Genomic DNA, 26800 nt, shown 5'->3' with positions numbered 1-26800 from the left:
AACAGTTATACAGCAAAAGGCCTCAAATAAAAACAAAAGTATCCACCAACTCCAATTCAAATTCTCTGAATTAATGCTCCCCTTCCAGTCATTTTCCGTTAGAGTTCCTTCAGCCGGGCACACGGATACCCCCACATGCTGGAGGCCTGGCTCTGCCTGTGCAATCTCCCTTTCAGCTTCCCCACACAAGTTTTTTCTGTGAATAGTAGGGCAGGGATGGAAGCAGCCAAGGGACACTTCATAGAGGAAGGGCAGAGGTTTAGTGTTATCCGGATGTTCCTCATCTGTTCAACGTTTTTGCCATTTTTCTGTCCACTTCCAGACACCATAAAGCAGCACCTGTGGAGCTCCAGCAGTCACGATCTTGATGCAGGTTAGAAACGTTCACCAAAGCGTAATAAGTTGATGTAATAACTTGCAGTAACATTTGGGTCAGAAGGTTATTTGAATAAACTGACACTAAGGTATGGAGTCCAACAAGACAATAAATGCTATTGTGTTCTCCTTTGATCCCTTGACAATGGAAGGTAAGTGCTACCCACATCTAATTAATTGACTGAATTACTCACACTGCTTTAAATTAAATACCATGGAACATTTAGGTTGCATCAGATAGCAATTCTAATGGGGAGAACCAGTATTATCAAAGCAAGGTGGTGACTTCAGCTAAACTTTGTCTGTTAAGCTGTTGGAAGAAGGGTACTTTTGTCTTCTGTCTGGCTTTTAAAATATCAAAAGAGTTCAGTTTGCAAGCTGCTGACCTGCAAGTGTGACTACAAGTTTACGCATCCACAGAAACCTGCTTCAGCTTGTAAAGTTACACATGCTCAGCTGGTTACAGGAGTGAGAATTTAGCATAGAAAAACATCTTCTCCAGATGTTAGAATGGTCATCCATTGTTAACTGGGGAATACATTTAAGTCAGGACAACTGGGGTCTCCTCTTTCTCAAGAAACCCAATAATAATAAAAGTTTTCTTGATATCATCCTTTTAGATCTTCTCCCATAATTCACTTTCATAAAATATTGCTCAAAAATCACCCATTATCTGTAAGGGCCTCCTGCATGATCAGTAATGTACACAAATAGCAAAGGCATGTAACATACTAAATACTAGACATCTGTGAGATTTTACCTAGCTCACAAGCCCTTTTTCTTGCTTATTAAAAAAATGATTTACGTGATGCAAACTCTCAGAATCATTTTTCCCACGACCTCCATTACTATGATCTTATAAACAGATTTTGGATAAGAAAAGGTAACTCACCAGCGCACGCCTCCTGACAGAAAAGTGCAGCACAAGTAAAGTGGCTGGAAAGGGAAGCCCCCTTGGGCAGCACTGTCCAGCCAGCAGCCTTCAGAACCCCAGGCAAAATGGGTTTAGCTGAGCCCCAAGACTGCGACTGGCTGTGTGCTGCACAAAAGGGGGGATACACATCAACCACAATTAATAGGCACTAGAGAGGTGGATTAATAATGTCAACAAGCGCAGAGCAGCCTCAGATAGTAACATGAAATAGATTTCTGCCTATTCCTGCAAGGCATTACAGTTATCAGTTAATCTTATTATAGATAAAAGACATTACACATACGCTAATCTTTCCCAGCCTGTGCTTCCCCAGTCCACCGTCTACATGCATATACCAAGGGGAGGCAATGTTTGATTGAACAGAAGAGAATACAAAGGGCCTAAAAACTGAGACAATGGGATGCAACAGCAAAAGGATTGTAAATTAGGAGCTGAGATCTCTTTGTCCCCTTGTTCTTCTCCTTCCTATCTGCTAGAGGTAGCTGGTTCCTGGCCAGCTAGAAGCCACTTGCCCGTAGTAACATTCTCACCCTCTTCTGTTTTGGGTGATAATGTATTGAGCTGTACTTTCAAGACTGGAGAGGATCTAAACAACATTTGGATTTGAAAAGAAGGGATTTGTCTAGCTGTGTGGCATAGGTCAACCACAGTAGGTCATCTGGTTCATTTTTCAGTCATGGGGTTACAGCAGACTTTGAAGGAACAGGGCTTGTGAAGTTTTAAGGTAAGATTGTTCCAACTTGTGCCTATTTGCCACTGTAGATAAAGAAAACCACCAGACCCAACAGAAATGACTGCTAGGATCTTCCTGAGCTTCCACTTGGCTTTGTCCTGTTGATGTGTCACAATTCTACACAATTTAAGTAGTGATAAGATTATATCTTGTGGTTCCACCACAGAGCCCTTGGATTTCTGAACCTTCTGAAGCTTCTCTGTTTCCTGGGTGATCACTCTGGCCAAGCACTTCACTTACCTGTTAGCTTTCCAGCCCTGAAGCACAAACATGTGCCCCCCTTGATGCTTGTACTGACCAAGGAGAAGGTTTATGTGTATCTGCTAAGAGAGAAGAGCCCACTGCCCCAAGGCTTACCAGGCCAGCCACAGGCAGCAGCGTGAAGGGGAGTTTCACCAGGAGCAGCCTCCTCCATCTTCTTGTCTAGGCACAGATTTCCTCTGTGTCCAGAGATTCCAATCCATACACCAGAGATCTTACAAATACACACTATTTCCCATGTTTTCCCACAAACTGTGCTGTTAGCAACTGCACTGAACACTGCTATTCTTAAAACTGCAAGAAAGAACTCATGAAAAGGAGGCGCTCTGATCAGACAATTCTTGATGCTGACAGTTGTGTCTGCTTGTGGTGGGCTCTCCAAGCACGCAGAAAAAGCAACAAAAACCAATGCCTGAAGACATAAATCAACATAAATTTATCTTCATGATAAATGTATGATTTTCAGATCACTTAATACCTCCTGGTAACATTTGCTCTTTTAAGTTAGGTCTACTGAAAAAAGAAAAAAAGGAAGGAAAAATAAAGAATTGAGAAAAAAATCCAAAAGCTTTGAATGTGCCTTTTAAAGGAATCTATCCAGAAGGTTGAAATGACATATTACAATGTATTTCAAGATTTTTGTATATTCCCCTCCTATCCATCTTTTTTATGGCTGAGAGTGTTTCAGCTCAATTTGTCCAAATCTCTGTATAGCTTCAGTTTCCCTGAAAACCACTTTCCAGCAAATGAATTATTCATTGAGGATATTCCACTTTATTCCTGGCTGCTCGCCTTCCCTGGAGCCTGTAAATCTTTGGGATGGAAGTGAACAAACTCTTCCTGCCTTCATCCCTCCATGCTCTTCTCTAGCACAGCTCTACTCTGAGGGCTGGGCATTCTTGAGAAGGAGATAAATGCAATTTCAGCAGCAGCCTTCACTTTGGAAGAATGAATGTCCCATAGGCTCAAAGCAAGCACAGTCGTAGAATCACAGACTGGTTTGGGTTGGAAGTGACCTTAAAGCTCATCCAGTTCCAGCCCCCTGCCATGGGCAGGGACACCTTCCACTAGAACAGGTTGCTCAAAGCCTGTCCAGCCTTGAACACTGCCAGGGATGGAGCTGCCACTTCTCTGAGCAACCTGGTCCAGTGCCTCACCACCCTCACAGGGAAAAGCGTTTTCCTAATGTCAAATCTAAATCTACCCTGTTTCAGTTTAAAGCCATTCCCCCTTGTCCTGTTGTTGAAAAAAATCCTCTCCAGATTTCTTGTAGGTCCCCTTTAGATACTGGGAGGCTGTCACAAGGTCTCCCTGAAGCCTTCTTTTCTCCAGGATACCAAGCCCAACTCTCAGCCTGTCTCCATGGGAGAGGTGCTCCAGCTCTCGGATCACCTTCGTGGCCCTCCTCTGGACTCATCCACATTCAGCCTATTGTGTTTCCTTTCAGTGACTGTACCTCAGAGGCCACTCTACCTGGCACCAGTTCATAACCTGCAGCACTGATGCCTGGTGAAAGCATTGTGTAATCCCAAACACCAGGTAAATAATCACTTTTTTTCCTCATCTTCACCTAGATTTCAGATGTTTCAAAGCAAAGCCAGCCATGGGAAGAACCTCCTCAGTGCCGTCTCTGACCGAGGGGCTGTTGAGAAGGGTGAATTTTTCCAACCAGAAGGGTCTATAATCGCTTCTAACACACATGTCCCATGGACACAGGTGTAAAAAGAGAATCTGAAAATGAACCGTTACACCACGACTTGGAATGAGCTGCCGGAGTATGTGGTCTGCAGTTGGCCTACGCAACTGTGCTGGCACACACTGTTTTCAATTAGATGGCTGCAGACGAGCCTGCATGGTGGTCCAAGATACGCTCTAGGGGTGACAGCAGTTCCCCATTCAAAAACCTGTGGCTCTTTCAAACATTTCGAAGAAGCAGAATGCTTTCTTATTTTTGTATATAGAAAACCTTGTTCTGACCTAAGCTGATGGGTTTCTAAAGCTACTCACCATGCTCCTATGATCAGAAACTTTCTGATTAATGCACACCTTCTATTAGCTGCATTTGGGTCTGTTGCTGTTAAGAGGCAAAGGCTGATCTTATTTTAGACAATCATGTTTACTTGTCTCCGCTTCAGCACAGCTGTATTTGTAAAAAAAGCTTTATATCCAGCAGGGAAAAGAAAAACTGTATGAAAATTGATATTCCCTTAATCTCTAAAATACTCTGTTGCTTTCGAGAAGGGCAAGACAAACACTCTTTGAAGAGATAGCTAATTAGAGCTTAGGAAATATACAGATTAACTTGAGTTTGTAGGAAACAGCAAGTCTGGTAAACTAATGACTAAAATCTCAGACTTCACACCAAGTTATTTGTGTATGTGGTTTATCGCCATTTTTATATTCTTTCAATTTAACAGCATCATCAAATAAATGTAGCTTCAGGCAAATTTCATTTTAGCTATTTTCTCTAAGCAGAAGTTTTGTCAACCTATATTGTCCATATCACCCTCAAAAATTAAGCACTGTATTGAAATCTGCTGCAAATACTTTGTGCAATGGATTAACATCTGAATGCACTAATGACATTGTAGATATAAATATTTTTAATTATGATAAAACATAACTACTTCAGCTCAATGTTCTCTCAGAAGTAGAACAGACAACCAGTCTCATTTTCTGGGTGAAAAAGAGCACTTGCAGAATGAGGACTGTAATACTTGCAAGTGAAAACCAAGAAATACAGTTCTGCTTTAAGCCACTGATCCTATCTTCTGGAGTGCAACAGATGTCTTATCACTATCACTGAGGTGAAAACAGATAGGTAAATGTAAATATTAAGTATCTTGATATGCACACACAAAGCAGGCAGGCATGCACCTATTCTGGCTCTGGTCTTGCCCCCCAGAATCAATTACAGACCGCCTTTGATATTTTTCTCAACCTATATGGATTTTTTTTCCTGAAAAAGCCTGTATTTTTCCAGGCAACACCCTATGCCACACACATGGATGGAAACAAAGTGGGAGGTAATATGCAACGAAATGGCCACCAAAGTAACCAAGAGCACCCTTTCCACATAACTATAGTACCACTGTATTTAACTCTTGGGAGAGCCGAGCATCACTGTGAACAATGGATGAAACCACTGGCAGGAACTCAAACCCCACATACTGCATGCAGATGATTTTAATAAGATACAGTGTTTAGACCACAAAGGATACACTCCAGAGTAGCTCTATATATATTTGTTTACTTAATTGAAGGGGTGGAATACCATAGGCAGCCTAAATACTGCATTTATTCTACGCACAGCAGTCAGTCTAGTGTCACAGACACAGTATACACCACCCTTCTATGAAGTTAATTACTTAGCCCTCATCTAGATTAATGTCTGTTGTGATTTATTTCTTTGCAATTCACCAGCAGGGTCTGATTTAACTAGTGCTGCCATAGTAAAAAGAAGACAAAATATTAGCTTATATGACAAAAAAAAACCTCTTAATCTCAAACAGAAACTGAATCCATTTTCAGCAAACTTTGACTTTTTCTCCTAAGGAGAACAGTAGCTGCTGAATTGTTACACATTTGATGGTAAATTATGTTTTGAATACCAAGCAAACAATGGTGTTATTTTAATAATTTATAAGTAATGTGCAAAGATACACTGTATAAATGGCCTACATAGGAACTCAAGCATTTGAATGCCCATTAATTCTTTTCTAAACTTAGTCCTCTTTGTCTGCAGCAGTCATCTTGATGCCAGTCTAACAAGAGAACAGACCAAAATGTAGTCCATAAATTACACATGCATGACACACAAATGCATGTTAACAGAACATTAAGATTGCAGACTGTAACACTTCAAAGATAGGAAATTTCAGAGTTGAGGCTAACTCCCTCAATTTGAGCATGTTACTCATTTTGTGTTATGATATTGTCTTTAATCTTTAAAGGAAAAAAAGAAAAAAGTAAGAAAGAACAAAACCTGTTCTGGAAGCAAACACCAGTAATGGAAACTTCAGCCTGAGGATTAAAACTTGATGGGACATATGGAAAAGAAAACAAGGAAGTTGAAAGTATCTTAAATTGTAGACAGTGTTACAGTTCCACCTATAATATCAGAGTTGGCTCAGGCTCTCCTCAATTAACCAGAAAAAATGATGTCCGAGCTATCAAACACATTAACCTTCCCTCAATTAATGTGTACTATTGCTGCACTTGATATTGACTACAGAGGATAAAATAATAATTACCAGTCATCTTGAAAGAGATAACTGAAAATTGAAATGTAGGTTACTTTTGCTTCCTTAGATCATCTCTTATTTTTAAATTACAAATGTTAAGCTTTAATCTTCTATCCTGTGCTTTAAGCACACCAGAATGCTTTTCACAAGCCATGTTATGGGGATCCTCTCCTACATATCCCCTTGAGCTTCAGAAAAGCTCACAATTTTGTTTCAAAAAAGGTGGTGCCCTATGCGGCATCTTGCGGCTCCTAACTTCCCACCGCTTCTGCAATGCCATCAGTTTATGGGTTAAGACAAACATTGATGCATTCTGCCTGCTATTTGTCTCCCATGAGGATCTCAGTCCTGCTCAGTCCTGCTTTGATTGCCATTTCTCAAGGTCATTGAAAACTCCTGGATTTTTTTTTTGCACGAGTTTCAGGACATTTAACACGTGGAGGTAAGGGATCAGGAGAATTCTTCCTCTACTAAATTATGTTATCAGCTCTCACCATTGAACTAGAAAGCCTAAATATACCAAATGGAACAAAACTAGAAGGTAAGGAGCCTTTAACCTAGTGTTCCTGCCCATATCTACGTTTTCTTTCTTTTTTTACTGACAGCTACATGGACTGGAAGAACTGTCCCACCACTTCCACTTGAAATAGCAGATATTCAGCCTCTGACACTGGCAAAGGTGCTTCCCTGAAAGTCCAGCTGAGTGAAGGATTGTTGCCTCAGGGAAGAAATAAATCATGGTGTCTTCAGCTCAGACTGCTTCGTTTCCAAACCAAGTCAGTCATGTCCACGCTGTGATTCATGCCCAGAAACGTGGCAGAACAAGAACTGTACAGGACTTTTGTCACAGCTTTCCGGCTTCCAGCTGGCAAGTGGACACTGACCAAAAGTAGCATATGAACTGCTCAAAGATTTTGGTTTGCGGGACAGTTGCTGCCTTTCCTGAGATTTTGCACACATTCCATTACCTGCAAAAGCTCATCCATGGAACAGCAGCTTGGCTGTTGTCTTTTTAAATTACAGACATGGTCTTTTCCCTTGCTCTATACACTGAAGGATTACCTTTCACATTTAAATTAAACACTGAAGATGGAATTTTAGCTGCTTAACAGGATGTATTAAGGCCCAGAGTTCTCCTCAATTGATCTTTTAGGTTCAACTGTTACTTTCCAAGTCAAATTAAATAAATTAGATATTTTTTCTTGTGTTCAAATACAGACCACTTTGCAAACCATAAAAAAAGACTGAAAACATAGTTCAGGATTCTCAACATGAAAACTGCTACTGAATGTGGCAGGTTGAAACCACAGAAGCGTCATGAAGAAAATTAATTATACAAAGCATCTGTAACACCACAATGATAACACATGAATTTCAATGGAATTTGCAAACTGCTGCACACAGACTAAGGTTAAACTGAATTTTGCATTTGGTACTTTTTTTCCTTCCATACTTTCTGTATTTAAAAGCAATGAACATTTTTCAGTAACACATCTTTTTGTGTATCTTTTTGGGATAAAAACTATCAGAGAAAATACCACCCAACAAGCTTAACTAGTGTTAGTCTGGGACTTTTATACATACATTGACATACTCTGGGACTTTATTACATGCATTGACTTCAGTTTTGTCTCTCACTGGTGTTCCAGGTTGCAGGGCCAGAATGGGGAAGACTAGCTAAAACACTCGCTCAGCTTCTGCTGCCTCACCTTCAACTTCCACGGAAAGCCTGGACTCAGATTACCTTTTCCACTAAAACTCTTGAAAGGTTTGCAGGAGAAGCAGTAACCGACAAGCTGGTAATGAAGCCATTGGTAGTGCTGATGTGCTAAACACAAAGTGGATGGACAAGTATGTCCTATCTGGAGCCTGCCTTTCTCCTTTCTTGCCCTTTACCATGTTGCCCAGCCCAGCAGGAAAAAAAGTGCAGGAAGATTGTCACAGACAGCTCTCCCTCCTCCCCCTCCTGCACGCTTTACTATGTAGAAAGGGAATGATCTCTTACAGCTTCTCTTCTGCCACTCTCATCACTTTGTTATCTGAGTGCCTTCTAATAGTGCATTAAGCTACATGATTAACTCCTGTCACATGTGGCTTGTTCTCTCTGATCCTCTCCGCAGGGGGAGGATCCAGGCCTTCGCAAGGGAAAAGGAAACATACATTCGCTTTAAAAGTAGTGTGTAAATGAATAAAAAAGGACTGGAGCCAGATTTTTGTTGGTTGGTTGACCGGCTTTCTTCAGCTTTTTATTTCATGTGAGGAGGAGATGAGGAATCCTCATAAAAGATATTTGTATCATATTGGAAGCTCATGTCGTTTTACCCCATGAAATTCTCTGGGGAGCTAGTAAGCCATCTCAGGAGAACTACTGAAATATTTCACCATAAGCAACTGGAAGGTAAGGATAAAGAATCAACTGAATTTTTATGATGACTATTTAACCCACCCTCTCTACCTTGCTTTCTGTCTGTTTTCACTAATTCCCATTTAATTCCACTGTCTATCAACAACAGAAAGTTTTTTTTGTTACAAATCTGGTACTTCCTCCCTTAGTTTTAACAAGTAATATTCTGGCAGTAAAATTATAGTGGAATTTGATGTTCATATATATGTATATATACACACATACATACATATATATGTAAAAACAGAAGAAACTCTGTTGTTACCAAGAACAAGCATACAACAGCAGCCTTCCAGTATCTGAAGGGAGCCTACAAGGATGCCAGAGAGGAACTCTTCATCAGGGACTGTAGAAACAGGACAAGGGATAATGGGTTCAAACTTAAACAGAGGAAGTTTAGATTGGATATAAGGAAGAAGTTTTTTACTGTGAGGGTGGCGAGGCACTGAAACATGGTGCCCAAGGAAGCTGTGAATGTTCCATCCCTGGCAGTGTTCAAGGACAGGTTGGACGCAGTTTTGGTCTAGCATGAGGTGTCCCTGCCATGGGCTGGAACTGGATAATCTTAGGTCCTTTCCAACCTAAAAGATTCTGTTATTTTATGATTCTATGATCATGGCATAGGCAGGAGTATGCCAGGTGTGACCCATTGCTGTATCACACAGAAGCACATCACAAAATCCTGTTGTCAGGCTCCACTTCAAGAGGCTGTTTGTTCCACTGTTCTATCTGTTCTGTAACTTATGCCTTCTGATAGTTAAAAATAGTCTTCTAATTTTTGACTCGGATAGATGGCCGACTTGCTGCTACATGTGCTGGTGGCAGCATGTCCTCAGCTCCACTAGTTTTCCCTCTCTGGCTCCAAGCACTCCTACTTCTGCAAATACATGAACCATCTATGTTGCCACCAGACTTCCTTGGATAGTCATACCAAGTTCTTCAGCCTCTTTCTACAGGCTACTCTTCTCTCCCAGTAGCCTAGGTCCACATCTCTCTCTGATACACTTCAAGTGTTCTTTTTTTTCAAAAAAAAAGAGGGGAAATGATTTAGAAGTAGTTTTTTAAATAACATTGATTTTATGAAGCTACTTTGAAGTCAAAAGGCCACAACGAAGGACGGAGAAGGGCAGAGAGGTAGTGGTGCCACATGATATGCAAGACGTGGCAGGGAAAGGGAAGTGCAAAGCCCAGGACTGGCACTGGAGATAAACAGCTCCAACCCACAACAACCAGCCTTGGGTAAATCAGATTAGTTAGATCATGGCCCAGTCTTCCCTCTTGAAATGTACTTCTCTAATAAAGATTGTTATTAGTAACACAAGCCTCCAATCCAGCTTATTTATGTACCAAAACAGACTGAAAGAAAAAGGTAACTCATACCCTTTTCCATTCCTTATCAGACTAGTACAACCTTACTAACAAGTACACAGCCAGGGATAGGAGTGTATAGGAGTACTCACAGACATAAATGTATATATTTCTATGCCTATATGTAGCCAAGCCTTCCTTTAAACCATAAAAGTATATAAATGCTTGATTTTAACTTATCAACATGAACAACATTGTTTTTCTAACAGAAGAATAAACCAGTGCTTACATAAAGCCCTCAAAGCATTCACAATAACCTAAAGTAATGAATATTGTAATGAGAAACACAAGTATTTAGGGTGATAATGACTGGACTTTGCTCTACTTAGATCGGCTCACCCCCTATGGAGGCTACCAAAGCTTAAAGATTTTATCACCCTAGTAATCAGCAATGGGTAATGGCCTTCATAAAACACAGTAATTAAATTGACTGATTTCAAACTAGTGCATTTTTTTCATTAGGGAGTTCTTATTTAACCTACTTCAAAAATCCCTTTGTGAATACTGGCTGTATTAGTCAAAATTCAAATGACAAGGGACGAAGAGCTTGTTCTGCTCAGTGTTTCAGAAGCAGAGGGGAAGCAAATCAAAACCTTAGCTCTTGACATTTTCCAACAACGCAAGAGATTCTGCTTTGTTAAAACATGCTTTTAAAATTCTCTGAGGCCAGTGTTCCAACCTCCCTAGCAAAAAATATCAATGCTGAAATTCAGGCACCGCCTCACAATCCATTTAATTATCCTTTATGCCTGGATTGTGCATGTTCTTGTAACTACTGTATCTTTGTAACTTGTATCTTGTAACTACTTGATCTTTGAATGCTTTTGAATAAAACTGGGTTGTATGTACAGCCCCTTATTATTGCTCAAATTTGCCTTCACGATACGTGCGTGAGCCATTTATCTGTGTTCCAAAAATACTTGTAACTCAACACAGATTTTAAGTAAAGTATTTTACAGCGAGTCTCAACTCTGCTTTTGTTGCAAAAACATTTCCTAGCTGAATATACGCTCTACAGGAGCTTTATGATAGCAAAAGTAAACCTACTGGAAAATCTACCTGGATAACTACATGACACAAAACCTAGTTTCATGTTTCTCTCTCTGGCTTACAGCAGCTTTTGACTGCATGAAAGAGATGCTGGATATATTTTCTGTATGAAATCTACAGTGGAACACAGGGATCTGAAGATAGGAGCACAAGTACCAACCCTTCCCTACTTTACCCAGAAAACAAAGTAACTCAGTGGCTATGCTGAAATGTGAGAGGTGGTCACAAGTACTCATTTTTCTCTGTCTATAACCCTAAGAATCTCAGAGCAGCTGTTAAAGGCTGTTGAAATCCAAGGTAATTATTTTATAGGCATCAGTGGGATATTCCTTACTGTACTACTTAATCTACATATTTCAGGCTCTTGCCAGCTCTTCCATCACTGGTCACGTACTTGAAAATGTGATACAGGACTAACATCCAACATGGAGTAAATGGGGAAGTACACAAACAACCTAATGCAGCAGCCGTGAAACAGCTTAAGGAGATACTAACTCCAAAACATAACAAAGTCACAAAAAGATCAATATGATTCCAATCCTACTGTAAGGAAACATGGAAAGAGGTAGCAACTGTGTAAAGAATTCCAGGTAACTGCTTTCTTTGGCAGAGCCATCTTTCCTGAGTGGTGTAGGTAACAATCATTCCATACTTCTCTCCAGTTCCACCTGTCCTTCTAGTTGCCCTTTAAAAGCATGACCAAAATCAACCATCTGAAAGATCAACAAACAGATACAATCGTTTGTCCTGTAAACTAGTTTAACAAAATAACGGAGAGTAATCAGCTCCTTGTGACTACAGCTTCAAACTCTTCAATCTTGTGCTGCAAAACTTACTTTACATTTTATTACAATCAAAGAATAAATAATTGAATTACAATTTCTATCTATTTATTCACAGTGCAAGCAGAATATGACCTGGAAGAGATTAATGGAAAACAAAATAAACAATGGAAGGTGGATGAGAAGCTGCTTCTTTCACAAAGGTGCAAATAGCATTCTCAATAAGCCGGGTAAGCAACAAACGTGGTTGTTAGAGAATATTTATGACAGCGGCAACTGTGTAACATCACTGAAGCATGCACAATGGGAGCAAGCTTTCTAGAAAATATATCTACAAAAGAGACATGCAGTTATGTCTAACTATCAATCATCCAGACATGTGAATAAATCTATAGTCAGTGGTCCATGTTCTGTTAAAATCAACTTCTACCGTACAGAAAACTTTCTGACCAGTAATTAAGACATATGACCACAGAAGCTAAAATATGTTATACATACTATCCCACTATCCCAACTACTAGACCAACAAAGGTTTGAATATTTAGGTCTCACAGAAAGTAAAGTGTATTTACGACTCATTCTATTCTCTGGATAAGTTCTATAGGTTTAAGATCCCATCACACTCAAACAATCAGATTTTTGTGTGCTTGTTTGGAGTTTTATCTCATTTTATAATTCACGTTCTTTAAATCAAGGGTTACTGATCCACAAGAGCACATCTATACGGACTATTTAAGTCTCCTCTCCCCTGGAAGTGTGTGTATAACTCCCATTAATGCTAATGGGCATAAAGCACACGCATTGAGGAGAAAATAGACCCCTCACTGTGAAAATAAATGTGTTCAGTTATTTTCAGACACGATGCTGAAATCAAACAACTAAAAGTACATACTGTAAGGAGATAACATTATATAGCCTAACTGAAAATGTCACCATTATTTTTAACACCTTGGTTATAGACCCTGACACATTCTTCATGTTTCTGCCATTTCTCATGTCATAAAGACTATGACTGGCCAACACAGCAAAAAGGGTCAAATTCTAAATACTTATGCAAGCAAAACCAGACCTGATCTCACTCTCCTTACCTTCACAAAGGATGCAAGGTTAGGCCTTGTGTCTTATGTTTTTACCTAGGCAATAAAATGTTTTATTTTTACACCATGGGTTAATAGCAGCAGTAAACTTTACTGTTGTCTAGTTTCATAAAACTGTGATGAACCTAACAAAGTAAAAATCATTATTACTTCAATTGTTTCCTTAATGATTTGATACTCGGTGTTTTCTGCTTTGATCAAAATTCATGGAGTCAATTCTGTGCTCAAACAGGTGAGAAGAACTGCCTATACAGCAGTGTGAAATTCAGAGACACTGTGCTTTATTATAACACAAATATAATCACAATTTTTTAATGATGAATCCAATGTTTTATGAATTTACAGCTGACCTAATGTGATACTTAGAACAGTCATGAGAGAAGAAAGGTTTTAAAAAGGGTGCAGTATAAGTGGAGCATTAATGGTTTCAGTGAGTATATTTAGGGTCTTTACAAAGTGTCCTGCCAACTTTCTAATGCGAGTAATCACACTCATCTTCCCAAATCAGAGAGATGCACCTTCAAACAAGTGAATGCTACTGAGTTATCAGCCAGGCAGGGGTGAATTCTTCCAGTGACGTGACCTTTTCAGAAGTTGATGCTGTAGGAGAGGGGTTGAGTGCTATTGCTGAAAAGTCAACTGTTGCTGGGTCAAATATGAAAGTGAGGTGCTGCCAGGCGCTTATGGCCTGGCTCCCAACCCCTCGCCCCCAGCCACATGCTCACTCATCTATTCTCACACTGAGTTAGTCCATGGAGAAAAATACCCCTAGGAAAACAAAACCAAACAATGACTAAAACAATACATCTCTGCTGATCTATCTCCCTCTCACAATGTGGGTGGTGACAAGTACTGCTACCACCACAAAAACTGGGTAGTGAGGGGTTTGGCTGGGGATGGCTGGCAGACGGGGGGAGAAAGACTGCCGCTTTTAAACTGTCAGCCCAGCTCCATCATATCCCAGAATCAAACCATACAAAAAGAACAGTCAAAGGAGGACCCCAGCCAAGCCATGGAACTGTCTGGTGTCTGCACACTGAAGTAAAGAGAGAGCCTTAAAGGCTGCCACATTTCTGAAAGACACTTCCAAAAGTGCATGGGCATGCTGTGAATCCCCCATGTGTCATGCCTGAGGACAGCCAAGCATGGAATAACTCATCAGAGAGTTCTTTACGGGCAGGCACAGAGGGTTAATGACTGAAGAGGCTGCTATTCACTTTACGAGCCCTCGATTCCAGGCTCTTGAGCTGCAAAGTATTTCTGCATCTCACATAAGGCTTTATAGTGAGAAGAATTGTGCTGGAGGATATATGAGCACTCTTCTTTTTTAAAGCAGAAAAAGCCACTAACAACACAGCAGCCCTGCTAGCATCTGAAGCTGTTGCAGCCCAGACCAGCTCTCCTAAATTCGGTATAGGATTTACTGCAGCCTGCCAAAATGATCCAGCCAACAAATTAATTAGCTCCTTCATTCGTTACTGAAGAGGAGGAGCAATGGCAATGGCCTGTGACCTGTCAGCAACTGTGTGGATGGACACCCATCTGTCTGTGTAAGTGTGTACGGAGCTGGAGCTGGAGGCACTGGGACTCTGCACGGGCAGGGCATGCAACATCCATGGCAGAACACTTTATATAACACTGATCTGGACTCACACAAATAAATACTGTTGAATGACTCTCTTTTTTTCCTTTTCAAGTAATAGAAGCCTGTCTTTCTTTTTGATCCAAGTCTATCACTGTGACTCATTTTGCAAGCTGAAGATTATACAGAGGAAAGGCCAAAACCTTACACGTTACTGCTTCTGCACAGAACACTAAATCTATGTCTTCTGGGTGAGCTTGCAGGGATAAACAATCCTAAGAATGATTTGGTGCATGATATGCAAAAAGAGTCAATTCTACAGCCTGTCTAGACTCCCAGACAAGATCAGACTGTGCTGTCATCAAAGACATTTCCACAGCTTGTTGCATTATTTGTAAGACAGAAAAACCACCTTTTCGGAACTGGCATGCAAAAATGAAAAATAAGTAAAAACAGCCTGACCTGCCAGTGTCATAGTGGGAATCTGCATGTGGTAACCTTAGAGAATTTAGAGATTATGTTAACAATACGGCAAGAAGTTTCAGCAAACATTTGTGAGGAAAGGCAACTCCTGCACAAGTGAATGCAATCCAAAAACATGAGTCATGCACAAGCAATTTTGCTATGGGCCATAAAATCACTTTATGGGAGTTACAGATAATTCTGTATGTATTCTATAATGTTTCCCTACTGTGTAGAGATGTATATCTCAGTATCCTATCACAGATAATGATGGAAAACAAATTCTCTACATAAAAGCTGATTGCTCAGAGATTCACCCTTAACTGTTCCAAGGGATTGTAATACCGACAGAACACTTTATACCATATTCATCAACAAAGAAGTAGATTCCATCAGTGCCAAACACACTGCAGTTTGAATGGTTTTTATAAGATGTAGCAGGGTGAATTCAGAGCAGCCTTAGACACAGAATATGCACCCTGCTATTTCTCAGCACCTACATACTCTTTATCACACATGCACTTACCATCATCCACAATGACACCTCTCACTTCCTGGCTTATTCTTTGGAATAAGCCAGGTCCTATTAATGTGTAAAAATACATGATCTTTTTCCAAACTTGGATGTAGCATTCTCCAGAAGCCAAGCTTTAAGAAAACCCCAAATCAATAATAATACCTCTCCAACATCATAGATCCATATGCGGCCTTCTGAATCACCAACAGCTACCTCCTTCCCAGCCTGGGCCCAGCGGACACGGTTGAGGGCAGAAGCTCCTTCTATGGTGACACTGGCTGTGGGAACCTGTTGAAACAATAGGAACAGGAAGGACAATACAATCACACTGCCTGCGAACGCGGGGGTCAGTTCTGAATGTCCTGTGTAGCTGGGTGAGTCATAAGTCCCTTGGCATTGCTGGAAGTAACATACAACCCTCATGGTAGGGGGAGGAAAAAAAAAGGGTTCATTGTTTCTTCAATCACATGTGCTAAAAAGAGGAAAGAATAAGAGATTGCTTGGAATGAGCAGGGAAGACTTTTCTGCACTAATGGGCAGTAAATGAAACAGATTTTTCCCTTTAACCTCAGTGCCATGTGAAACCACACTCCTTCTTTCTCAAAAGTCACAGACTTATGACCAAGAACCAATTGAGGGTAGGCTTTGGCTTCAGTCCTGCCCTGCCTTCTGGCCTCTGACTTGGGCCCAGATAACCTGATGGTCAGCAGACACATCCTTGTATTCATGCTGACACAGCCTTTAAATCCATACTCACCTCTGTGGCTAGATGCAGAGGCTGAAACTTAGGTACTATGTCAGAAAAGTCCTGAGGTAATCACTTCAGAGTGAGGACACTGCAGCAGTGAGAAGAGCTGAACTGACATTTAGGAACTCCTACAGCATGTTCCCACAATTCTCTTTTACATCCCCAGGAGACTTCTTCTGTTTTAAATACAGCTGGATGCTGTCTAATTTCCAAACCCCCTCCCTGCTCCAAGTCAACCAACTTAACAGGTGATCCACAAAATACATGAAGATTCTGGTTAATGTGTGGGACGAATAAAGCAATGAACACGATCTTAGGAGAAGTATTTGTAATCTACGCTGGAATGAGGGCATCAAAAGATGCTGCAGGAGGAAGGAACTGTGTGGGTGTTTGTCCCACATAGGTAGATCACTCAGCTGATTTAGGTCACCTCACAAGACCAGGGATGGCAACCTGCAAGTCTGCTGGTGCTCCACCCTGCCGCCTTTAATAGGAGAACCTGCCTGAGCAAGGAGCCTGTAGCTTGGCATGAAGGTCTTCCAGAAAAGGCTTTTTTTGGCTTTAATACTTTTTAGCGCTAATGCTTTCTACGTCAGGGCAAATGGGACAGGATAGGTGCAAAAACAGCTCCTCCACCAGATCCATCTGCGGGAACAGGTCTCAGTCACCGGGTGTGATGGGGACAAGGGGGTGTCCCAGGATCTATAAATGGACATTGAATTGGAGAGCAGTTCTGGCAAGAAGAGTTAGCTGGACAGGAACTAGGGTCACTGCCTCTGAGGGAGTGACAGGTACTCCTGTCCTCGCTGTGGGCACAATATCACAGAAGCAGGAAGAAGGCATTTTGAAGGTGGTATTAAAGCCTGGTCTGAACATGGACAAACTGACAAACTAACAAAACCAGTATTTTGCTGACTTCATCTCAGTTTTCCAGCTGCAGATTTATACTGTAATTGCAAGATCGGTCAGAAGATACAGGAGAAAAATAACTTTAAAACACTGTATATCTCCCATGCCAATCTCCTCCTCTGCTCTAACACCTTCATTGTGTCCCATAAGATGAGGGACAGTGGGAAGCTGAACCTTTGCAGACCTCCCAAGACCCCTGTTATGGCTGCAGCATGTGCACAGCCATGTCAGCAGCAGGACCAGGATGGGGAAGCAGGCCTGCTTGCCTTGCCTCTCTCCCCATGGAGACTCCCTGATCCTCCTCACTGACCCTGACACAAGGCTGCAAAACCAAATTGGCACCTCTAGCATAAGCCTGCAAAGCTAAAGTGTCACCTCCACAAAGGACTTCATGGTAGTGTCCTGAGCCCAGCATGTGAAACACAAGAGGATTTTGTTTGCAGAATGATGTAGAAATAATGCTGGATAACAGTCACAAAGGAGATACCATCCTCCCTCCTCCTTTAAGAAATCATTCAAATGCAAATAAGTTACTGGACTCAAGGCCTAGGTCCTGTCCAAGGCAGTGTTATCCAAAAAAGCTGGCATACTGTAACTCTTAGACCCAAGCCTGTTACTGCTTGGCTGGGCAAGAGTTAAAGGCCTAATTCTGACATAGGTTCATTGATCCATGATAAAATCACAGTAGAAAACAAACAAGTTTTGCTCCTGTGATCACTGATTTCTAAAAAAAAAAAAGAAAAAGAAAGGAGAGAAAAAAATTAAAAAAAGGAAAACAAAAAATTATCTTAATTCCAGGCAAAACTAATTTCATACCATTTGGAAATGGGTTTCTTCAAAGAACAACTAAATGCCACATTTTAAAGAACTAATCCACTAACCAGCTATGTTTCTCAGAAAAATGTAGATCAAAGATATTTGTTTCATATACAAATATACACAACGTATATTTATGGCACTGAATTTTCACTATGTCTTTCAGAGGGCTGAAATACATAACTCTAGAGCTGCTTTTTTTGTTAATACAGCATTCTTCCAGTGTTTCACATAAAAGCAAGCAGTGTGCATGCCACACACGGCACAACCCATGCTTTATTTCAAAACCCGATGGTTTTGTAAAATCCTGCTACTATTCCACAAAGCTATCTAACATAATAAAATGCAATAATGAAACAGTCCTTAAAAATCTAAATAAAAAAACTTTTCTCTGGTGATATGGAGAGAAGTATAGTCAAACTATAGTATTTTAAAATAGATTTGTCTGCTCTCAGTAGTGATAGGTTAAATTACACATGCTTATTTTAGATTTCAAAGATAAGAGTTTATTTTATAATGGTAGCATTATGTTTTTAAAATCACATTTGAAATACTATATAAATTCTCTGAGGTCGGTGCTTGTCAGATTTTTCAAGATTTAAAATGAGATTTTAGCAGGTAACAGATTAAGAAAGGTGCAGTCAGAAAAACCTGCATGGTTAGAATACACTTTTTATTTTTCTACTTTTATTGCTTATGTACTGTCAAAACCTGCTTGCAAATACATCTGTTAGCTGTTTCAAGAAACAGACACCATCCTCATACTTTCAGAGCTGAGGTACGGCATGCAAAAAAAAAAAAAACACCCCAAAACATCTGAATGGGGTATAACACAGCAGGAATAAGCAGTTTTGTAAGTCAGTTTAATATCAGTCCATAGGTAAGTAAGATTCATCAACAAACTAGAGACCTCCAATCTTGATGAGAAATGTTATGGACATGTTGGTAGGAAATCGGCTTTTGGTATCTGAAACTATCTTCAAACCCCACTGTATTAATCCCTAAAAAATAATAATCAGTTTGCAAAAGAATGAAGGAGTGGATAGGATTTTTTTCTTTTCTTTTTAAAAACAGGTTTTTTTTTTATTCATTTATCAAATGTAAAATAAAATGTGATGACTTTCATTATTCTTACAAGAACAATTTCTGGTATCCACAGATCAACATGAAGCACACAAATACCCTTGTTACTTTACAGTGAGATTTTGAGAATATTTAGATTGGTTAAATCTGTGGTGGTCAAATGATCTTAGTTATTTTGATCAGAAAGCATCTAGCTCTCAGAAGAAATGTCTTTAATAAATACGGGGAGCAACACTAGTGGAAACTGTGTTAGAGTTCAGAAATTTAAAGATAGAATACTGTAACTCAATCCAGGTATTTTCCTAATTGGCTTCACAAAATACCTAAATAATAATGTGGCTTATTTCCCAAATTAAACAAAACCAGCCCTCATTAATAACAATCATATCTACCTCTTACACAGAGATTTTTATCAATAGCTAGCAGTTCAACACATTAATATACCTGTCACTTTCTGCCGTCTTCACAAATACTTTGACATCATGTATCTGACATCTGAAAGTAATAAAGTTCTAAAAAATAGGTGCTTCGAGATTCCTTATTACAAAGGCAAAAGTGCTGACAAGGACTTTTCTGAGCAAACGGCAGTGACGACTACAGCGGTGTAATCGATGGCAGGAATCTTGGAAATTATAAACTAATTATGAGCTACCAGATAGAGGGTAACAGCAAACAGACAATCACTTTCAGTTTAAAAGAAGTGCTCACAGTTCTCTTTCAGAGGTACTTTTGCTGCTGTTCGTGCATACCAAAACCTCACATCTATCCAGAATCTGATGGTTTATCACTTATCGAGATTTTTTAATTTGTTTCCTCAGTGCTCAGTAAGGAAACCAAATGGTATTTCTGCCTCCAGAGACCCAAATTTGATTTGCATAAAAATACAAAGCTCGGGAATAATTCCAGTCTGATCCTTACATGAGAACTGATTTTGACTTCTCAGAATGGAAATCATTTGTGAAGTCAGGGGTGGCCTTGCACACAGAAGAAAAGCAGGATTGAGCTTGAAATTATTTTTTTTCTGATGTTCCTTTGTATTTATATGTAAACACGCTGAAAATATATCAGCAGTTTTCCATGTACAGCCTTATTATTGATGGGAATGGGATCAAGCGGTCCATACTAATTTTTTGGAAACAAATTATGGTCTCATTGAGTCAAATGGCAAAACATCAGTTGATTTCAAACAGAGCAGGATTTCAGCCCTAAAATTAGGGGGGAAAGGGTTATTTTTTTTTCTTCTTAAAATGCTGGGTTTTATGCTCTGTGTTTAAGCCTGCATTAATGAGAACACCTGAAGGATATGTCCCTCCCTTCCCAAAATAAATTCCGAGAAGACTCCTCCTGTATATCCTCCAGCTGTATGTGCTCTAATTAAAAAGGCTGCACTACTTCCTGCTCAGAGCACTTCAAAAGGCCTTGCTACTCCCCTTGACAATGCAGTGCCCGGTGCTGGTTCCTCTTACCTGTCCATGCTTATTTATGGCAAGCACCACTCACTAGAAGCCATAAACTGTTCCTGTATTTTACTCTGTCTGAAATGTACAGCATGTTTATGGGAAAGGGGTATTAATGGTCAACTAGTCCTAAGAAAAAAGTAAATAAATAGGGTACATGGGGGAAATCCTGCTGCTTCTCTTTGGTCTTCTTTTTTGGAAATAAAAATAAACCATGAGTTAATATGTGACCTTTTGTTTTACAGTCTGTTTGTTCTTAATTTCACATGGAATTAAGTAAAAATATGCAAGATGTCAGTTGTGAAGAAGATGTTGTCGACTCATTGTGATTCCTTCGTGCTGAATACTGGTTGTTGGCCATCTGCAACTGACCTCAAGTGACCTGACAGGTTTGCTCAAAACCATTTTAGGAGGAAACTCAAATCCAGAAAAACCCCAGTACCAGCAACAGTCTGCAGCATTTTTAAAAATATAGTAAGAGGAAAAAGGGGTTTTTGGCATGTTTAGAAAATGACTTTTAAAAAAATATTTACAACTCTCGATCTTTGCAGAAAGGTCTTTGATTAATCCTTTCTTGTCAGCAAAATACAAAGTTGCAATGCTTCCTCCCCAGTGGTCCGCAATGTTTACTTAATAGCAATGTAAGGAAAAGTAGTTACTTTTCATTTGGATTTGTTCCCTTAAGTTTCACAGCAAATATTTAAAAAAGAAAAAAAGGTGAGGTATAAAACCACAAATACCATGTGACACAGATGCCTTGTGCTTCGAAGACTGAAGCTGGATACCCAGCAGCTCAGTGAGGTGAGGGCAGGCACAGTGGCACGCAGGGTTTCCAGCACGCTGGTGGCACTAGTACCGGGCTGGCAAGTTATCATCTCCAGAGGATGTGGAGCGGTGCAGAAGCAAGAAGGGAAGTGAGGACTCCCACCCGAACACGAAGCACCTCCGTACCGGGGAAGGCAAGCAAAGAGCTGCCCGACAGGCCTGTGGCCCCCGTGCCCAAGTTGTGACCACCTCAGTGAGGGCATGCTGCTGTTTCTGTGTGCCAGAAACGGGGGCGGGGATGATAAAAACACTATGGAACGGGAGCGGTTTCGGAGCGCACCTTAAAATAACATTGATGGGAAGGAGTCTCCTTCCCGAGCCGGCACCGCGGCTACGTATTTGCGTTGGCTTCCCGCCGGGGTGCTGCAGCGGGCCCTACCCACCCGTGGCAGGTACCCGAGAGCAGCAGCCCCGCCGCAGGGGAGGGAGGCGGGCGGGGAGGAGGGCGGTCAGGAGCCCCCAGCAGCGGGACCCGCCCGCCCCACGCACCCCCAGGGCTTGGGCGGCGGCCGACGCCGGGCTCCCCGCACCCCGGGGAGGGCCCTGCACCCCCGCAGACCCCCGTTGGAGGACGGGGGGTGCTCGGCAGCGCCGCGCCGCCGGCTCTCACAGGGTTAAGGACCCGCACGGCGCCCCGCCGCCCGCCCGTCCGCCCGCCCTCGCGTTCCCAGCGCAGGCCGCCGTCGAGCCGCCGCGCCGCCTCACCTCGGTGTCGTTATTCAGGTTCCACAGATCCAGGCGCCCCATCCCGTCCACACAGGCGAAGAGAGCGGGATGCACTGGCGACCACATGACATCGTAGACATAGTCGGCATTGTCTTCAAAGGAGTAGAGCGGCTTGTTGTGCTGTAAAGCAGAGAGCAGCATGAAGACTTCGTGGCGCTAGTGCTGCCTGGGGCTGTCTGGCGAGTCTAATTAAAAACTTTGCACATTTACAAACTGTCATAAAACTTCCCCAGATGAAAGGTCCTCGCGAAGGGTGGGACTGCGCTTTAATGGGGCAACAACTGTCCGGTGGGATAAATGAGATGCCCGGCGTGAGGGGTGCGGGACGCGCGGGTGACGGGGCGGGGGGAGCGCCCGCGGCCTCTCCCGCTCCCGGCCGGCACCCCGGCGGGGGGTGCGGGAGGCGGTGGGCAGGCACCGGGCAGGCATCGGGCAGGCATCGTCGCGCCCGCCCGAGCCAACCACGTTTGCGGTCGCACCCGATAATAAGGATGGTGAGATCGGCGCGGAGCCGCGCGGCACCCTCCGCGCTCCTCCGCGCACCGCGGGTGGCGCCTGCCACCTAGCGGCAGGCGGGGCGAGCGCACGCACCGCACCCGCCGCCCCGAGAGCCGGGTGGGCCGGGAGGGAAGGCTGCCGTCTGCGGCAGGCGGGAAGTCGAGGGGGAAGTTAGGAAGTGCACCAGGAATAAAGTGTAATTGTCCGTCATGAATTATTCATCGCATCTGGCTTGTCTAATTTTTGCATAATGGCTCCGCTAATCCCCGATCAATTAATGGAAAATGAAATTTGAATGATAATGAAAACTCCAGAGATGAAAGAAATTAAGTATTCTCATGGCTGGTGACAGGAATCTCAACAATGGGACTGCTCTGAGGGTCTCCCTCCCTCCCCTGCCAGCTGCCTGCGGCGGCCCCCCTGCTGCTCACGAACACTTCTGCGGGAAATGAGGTGTCACACGGGGTGCCTCGGTCAATGTCTGAACCTCATCCATAGGGTGTCTGGGTCACATCCCTCTAGAACACACCCCAGTCCCCTTTACAAAGGAAACCATCTCGTGAACAACGCAGTACATAGCCCTGTGATATTTTCCGAACAGCAAAGCGGCTGATTGTAATATTATATCAATTTCATTTAGTGTTTTATTACTTTGGAACCATGAAGCAGGCGGTTTAATCTCTATGTGCAGCTGGGTCCCTGCCAGTTTTGGTTCTGGTCCTCCTGTGCTACATGGTGCTTCTTTGGGTGTGGGGCTGGAAGCACACAGATCTCTATACTGTTGCGCTTGTGAGTATTCACATGGCATGTTGCTATTGCAGTACTGTATGGTAAAGAATTCAGAAATACTTCTGTTCATCACAGGTGTTAAAAAAATATGAGATGTAATTACATGAGTTTGTTTTTTTAAAAAAATACTGGAAATACAAAGGGATTGATTCTATAGGTTAGTTTTAACTCTGCTTAAATTCATGAAAGACACTTGGAATGATTACAGGATCAGGGCCCAGATTTCCACGAGCGACCTAATGTTTTTGTGCATTTCATAAGATTAGTAAACATACTCGTTTTGTGTGGAAATAAAATGAAATTAGAGCCTAGGCTTTAGTACCTCAAATTTATACAACATTTTTATTGCTTTTCCAAAGCTGGAGTCTTGCAAAAAGAAAAGGAAAAAAATTACAAGAATATTTTCTTACCTAAAGAAGGTCTTGTTCTCCAAACACATATATATCTCCTTCATACATTATCAGTACCAGTGAAATTACTTACATGTGTTAACGGAATTACTTACATGCTTGTGCTAAAGCATTTTGAGGGGTTGAGGGCCAAATGAAGACAGCTTATTTCTAGAGGAAATATCAAAGTGAATCTACAGCTGTGAGCTGGGAAATAGTATTTAGAGTAGGCCATGTAGATCCACAATGTCTACCTGCTGTATTTTGTATTTTCACTGGAAACATCTAATTTAGTTTCAAATACATCAACCATCTAAATGCAAGAAAAATGGGCTTTGAACACAATAGTATTGTTGAAGGGAAAGGAAATCTGGTCAACTGCTAGGTGGCTGGTATTTTTCTTATTCCTGGCAAATGTACTGCACATGTAGCACTTTAACATTTAATGTCACAGGAGAAGTAATAAAATTCCACAGAAGAGGACTATTAAGGTATCAGTCAATTCAGGGCGTATTTCAATCAGCATTTTCTTTTTGTCAACAAATTCTTAGAGTGTGACAGTTTTTTAATGCTCTTTTTAGTTCTACCAGTTTATCTATCTTCCAATTCATGCCTATAGACCAAGGCGTTAGAAGGAAGGGCCAGGAGTTTTGAGTCTAGTCTGTATCTTGCTGTTTACATGCTGTATAGTCTCTGGCAAATAGCTTTAGCTGATGTGCCTCAGTTTCCCTGTTTGGAGTGCTGGAATTTGAAATGAAAAGCATATGCAGCATATATTGCCTTTACCGTAACAGTGGAAATATTCAGTTAGATCCAAAGTCAGAGGGAAAATCTGGACAACAGGAATAACAAGTCTTGAGAAAGATCTCCAACATGTAAGGAATGACACACAAATGAATGTCAATGAACAGGGAGTGGAGCACTGGAAGGAGTGAAAAGGAAGTGAGAAACTGCAGCCATGTCAGCAGCCCAACCAAAAGGCAAGATCAACTGCTGTGCAGTTGGGAAAACCAGGCGGTGGTAGTGGAGCTGAGCTACAGCCTTCATATTGCCCCCAGTATCTCTGTCCTCCCAGCCTGACTAGCCCCAGTGGAGAAAACAAAAGTATTTCCCATACTGTGTCTTGTTGTCTTGCACTGTTTAACTAGGGAAGAGCCTAACAACTGCATCAGGTCGGGCTGGAGGTCCATGTTGCTTAGCATCCTGTCTTAATAGTCAGAGCAAGTGGCCCTTTCGTAAAAGCTGATATTTCATCCTGGTATGATTTTCCCCACTGAGTGCAGTTATGTTAATTTCATTGCTGTATTTGTAAGGTTAAGTGTGTATATAAATGTTTGCAGGACTTATTTACTGTAAGCCTGTTAACCAAGGACCTGGGCCTACAGATTCTTTTAATGTAAGGATTTATGAGTAAGGACCAATACCACCCACTTTTAGAAAATGTTGAAATGTGGAACCCTGTAAAGGTCACTTTAAAGCAGTTTTAAATTACCAAAACTTCAGACTTACACAACCTATAACCAACATATGGCTATTATTATAAAACAACTGAAATTTAAACTTGATGAGCTTTCATTCTTAAATATCAGCCCATACTGTTATTCAATAGAACTGAAAAAATAGTTTAAAGCAGTATCTTCAGACAAACTTGGGCCAAATCTACTTATTACTGAAAATAAAATGGGGTGAAAAAATAAATTGGGGTGAAAACGTGGCCCTGCTGAATTGATGGAGTTCTGTCATTGATTTCAACAGGACAGAATTTGAGCATTTAGTGGAAAAAGCCAATTCCAAGACACGTGGTTTTGTCTCATTTATTTAAGCATGTCTTCAAAATCTATTGTTCATCCTCAGTGTTTGTATACAAGGCATTGTTTAAAAGAACAATGCAGAGTGAACATTTCAAATACCTGGGAGCTGTCTAGGAATTAGCACTTGTCTATGAAATAAGAAACTCACCTAAATAAATACTACATATTTATATAGAACAGGTCTTTTTTTTCCACATATAAATCTGACCAGTCTATTCCACTTCTTATTTACATAGAAGAATTTTCTTTAATCCAGGAGGCGCCACACATAAAGTAGTTAATTATCCATACAGCTAATTATCCATATAAAGGAATGTATACATATTCACAGGTTTTAACTAGCATCTGACTTCTGAAAAGCCATGGAGAAAGCTACTGGCTTTGCCTCTTTCATGAAGGGAGCATTTTACACGTTGGCACAATTTCTGTGGGTGTCAGCTCCACTTAAAGGTACTTCCCTAGACTGTACCTTCCCCAGCACAGCTGTATGGTGACACTACATACTCTCTTCTCTCCCCTTCTTTCTTCCCACTCCATTGTCTTCCGTTCCAAAACCAATAAGCCAAACCTGTACTTCTGGCTCACGCTGGATTAACAGCAGCCATGTGTGTTGTGCGGTATTATAAGCTGATTCAAGCTAATTTGATTTTTCTAGGTGTGCAGCAAATATGACAGATTAGTCTTTGGCATAGAAACTTTCCGAACAAGCTGATGTGTTTGTTTAGGCTCAAGCTCTGGCTTTTGAGCACTTGGAAAGAGCAGAGCCAGGGCGGTCCTGAGCAGAGTGGCTGCTCGTGTGTCTGGCAATTGAACAAACCAGGGGATAAGGGGTTGGAACTAGATGATGTTTAAGGTCCTTTCCAACCTAAACCATTCTATGACTATGAATTTGCCCCCTATGGGACCAAATATTGTATAAGTAGCCTTTTCATTAAAAAAA

At 41.4% G+C, this 26800-nt stretch overlaps 1 protein-coding gene and 1 long non-coding RNA gene across 4 annotated transcripts in view; one reads left to right on the top strand and one right to left on the bottom strand.

Annotated features, from left to right (window-relative positions):
- Window positions 1-26800, bottom strand: part of DYNC1I1 (dynein cytoplasmic 1 intermediate chain 1) — a 189191-nt gene that overhangs the window by 3814 nt on the left and 158577 nt on the right. For all 3 annotated transcript variants that reach the window (XM_034061953.1, XM_034061959.1, XM_034061957.1), the window contains 2 exons: window positions 22353-22493; window positions 15972-16097 (listed from right to left, as the gene is read on the bottom strand). In XM_034061953.1, the coding sequence (XP_033917844.1) occupies window positions 15972-16097; window positions 22353-22493 (267 nt within the window). The remainder of the gene's footprint in view (window positions 1-15971; window positions 16098-22352; window positions 22494-26800) is intronic.
- On the top strand, window positions 8601-21419 carry LOC115947133 (uncharacterized). Its single transcript, XR_004081090.2, has 3 exons — window positions 8601-8945; window positions 12270-12381; window positions 21068-21419. It is a non-coding gene; the product is annotated as an uncharacterized lncRNA (long non-coding RNA).

The sequence above is a fragment of the Melopsittacus undulatus genome, chromosome 1 (assembly GCF_012275295.1).
Source record: "Melopsittacus undulatus isolate bMelUnd1 chromosome 1, bMelUnd1.mat.Z, whole genome shotgun sequence".
NCBI lineage: Eukaryota > Metazoa > Chordata > Aves > Psittaciformes > Psittaculidae > Melopsittacus > Melopsittacus undulatus.
The sequence above is the reverse complement of the archived record's forward strand: the minus strand, read 5'-3'. Positions and strand labels throughout refer to the sequence as shown.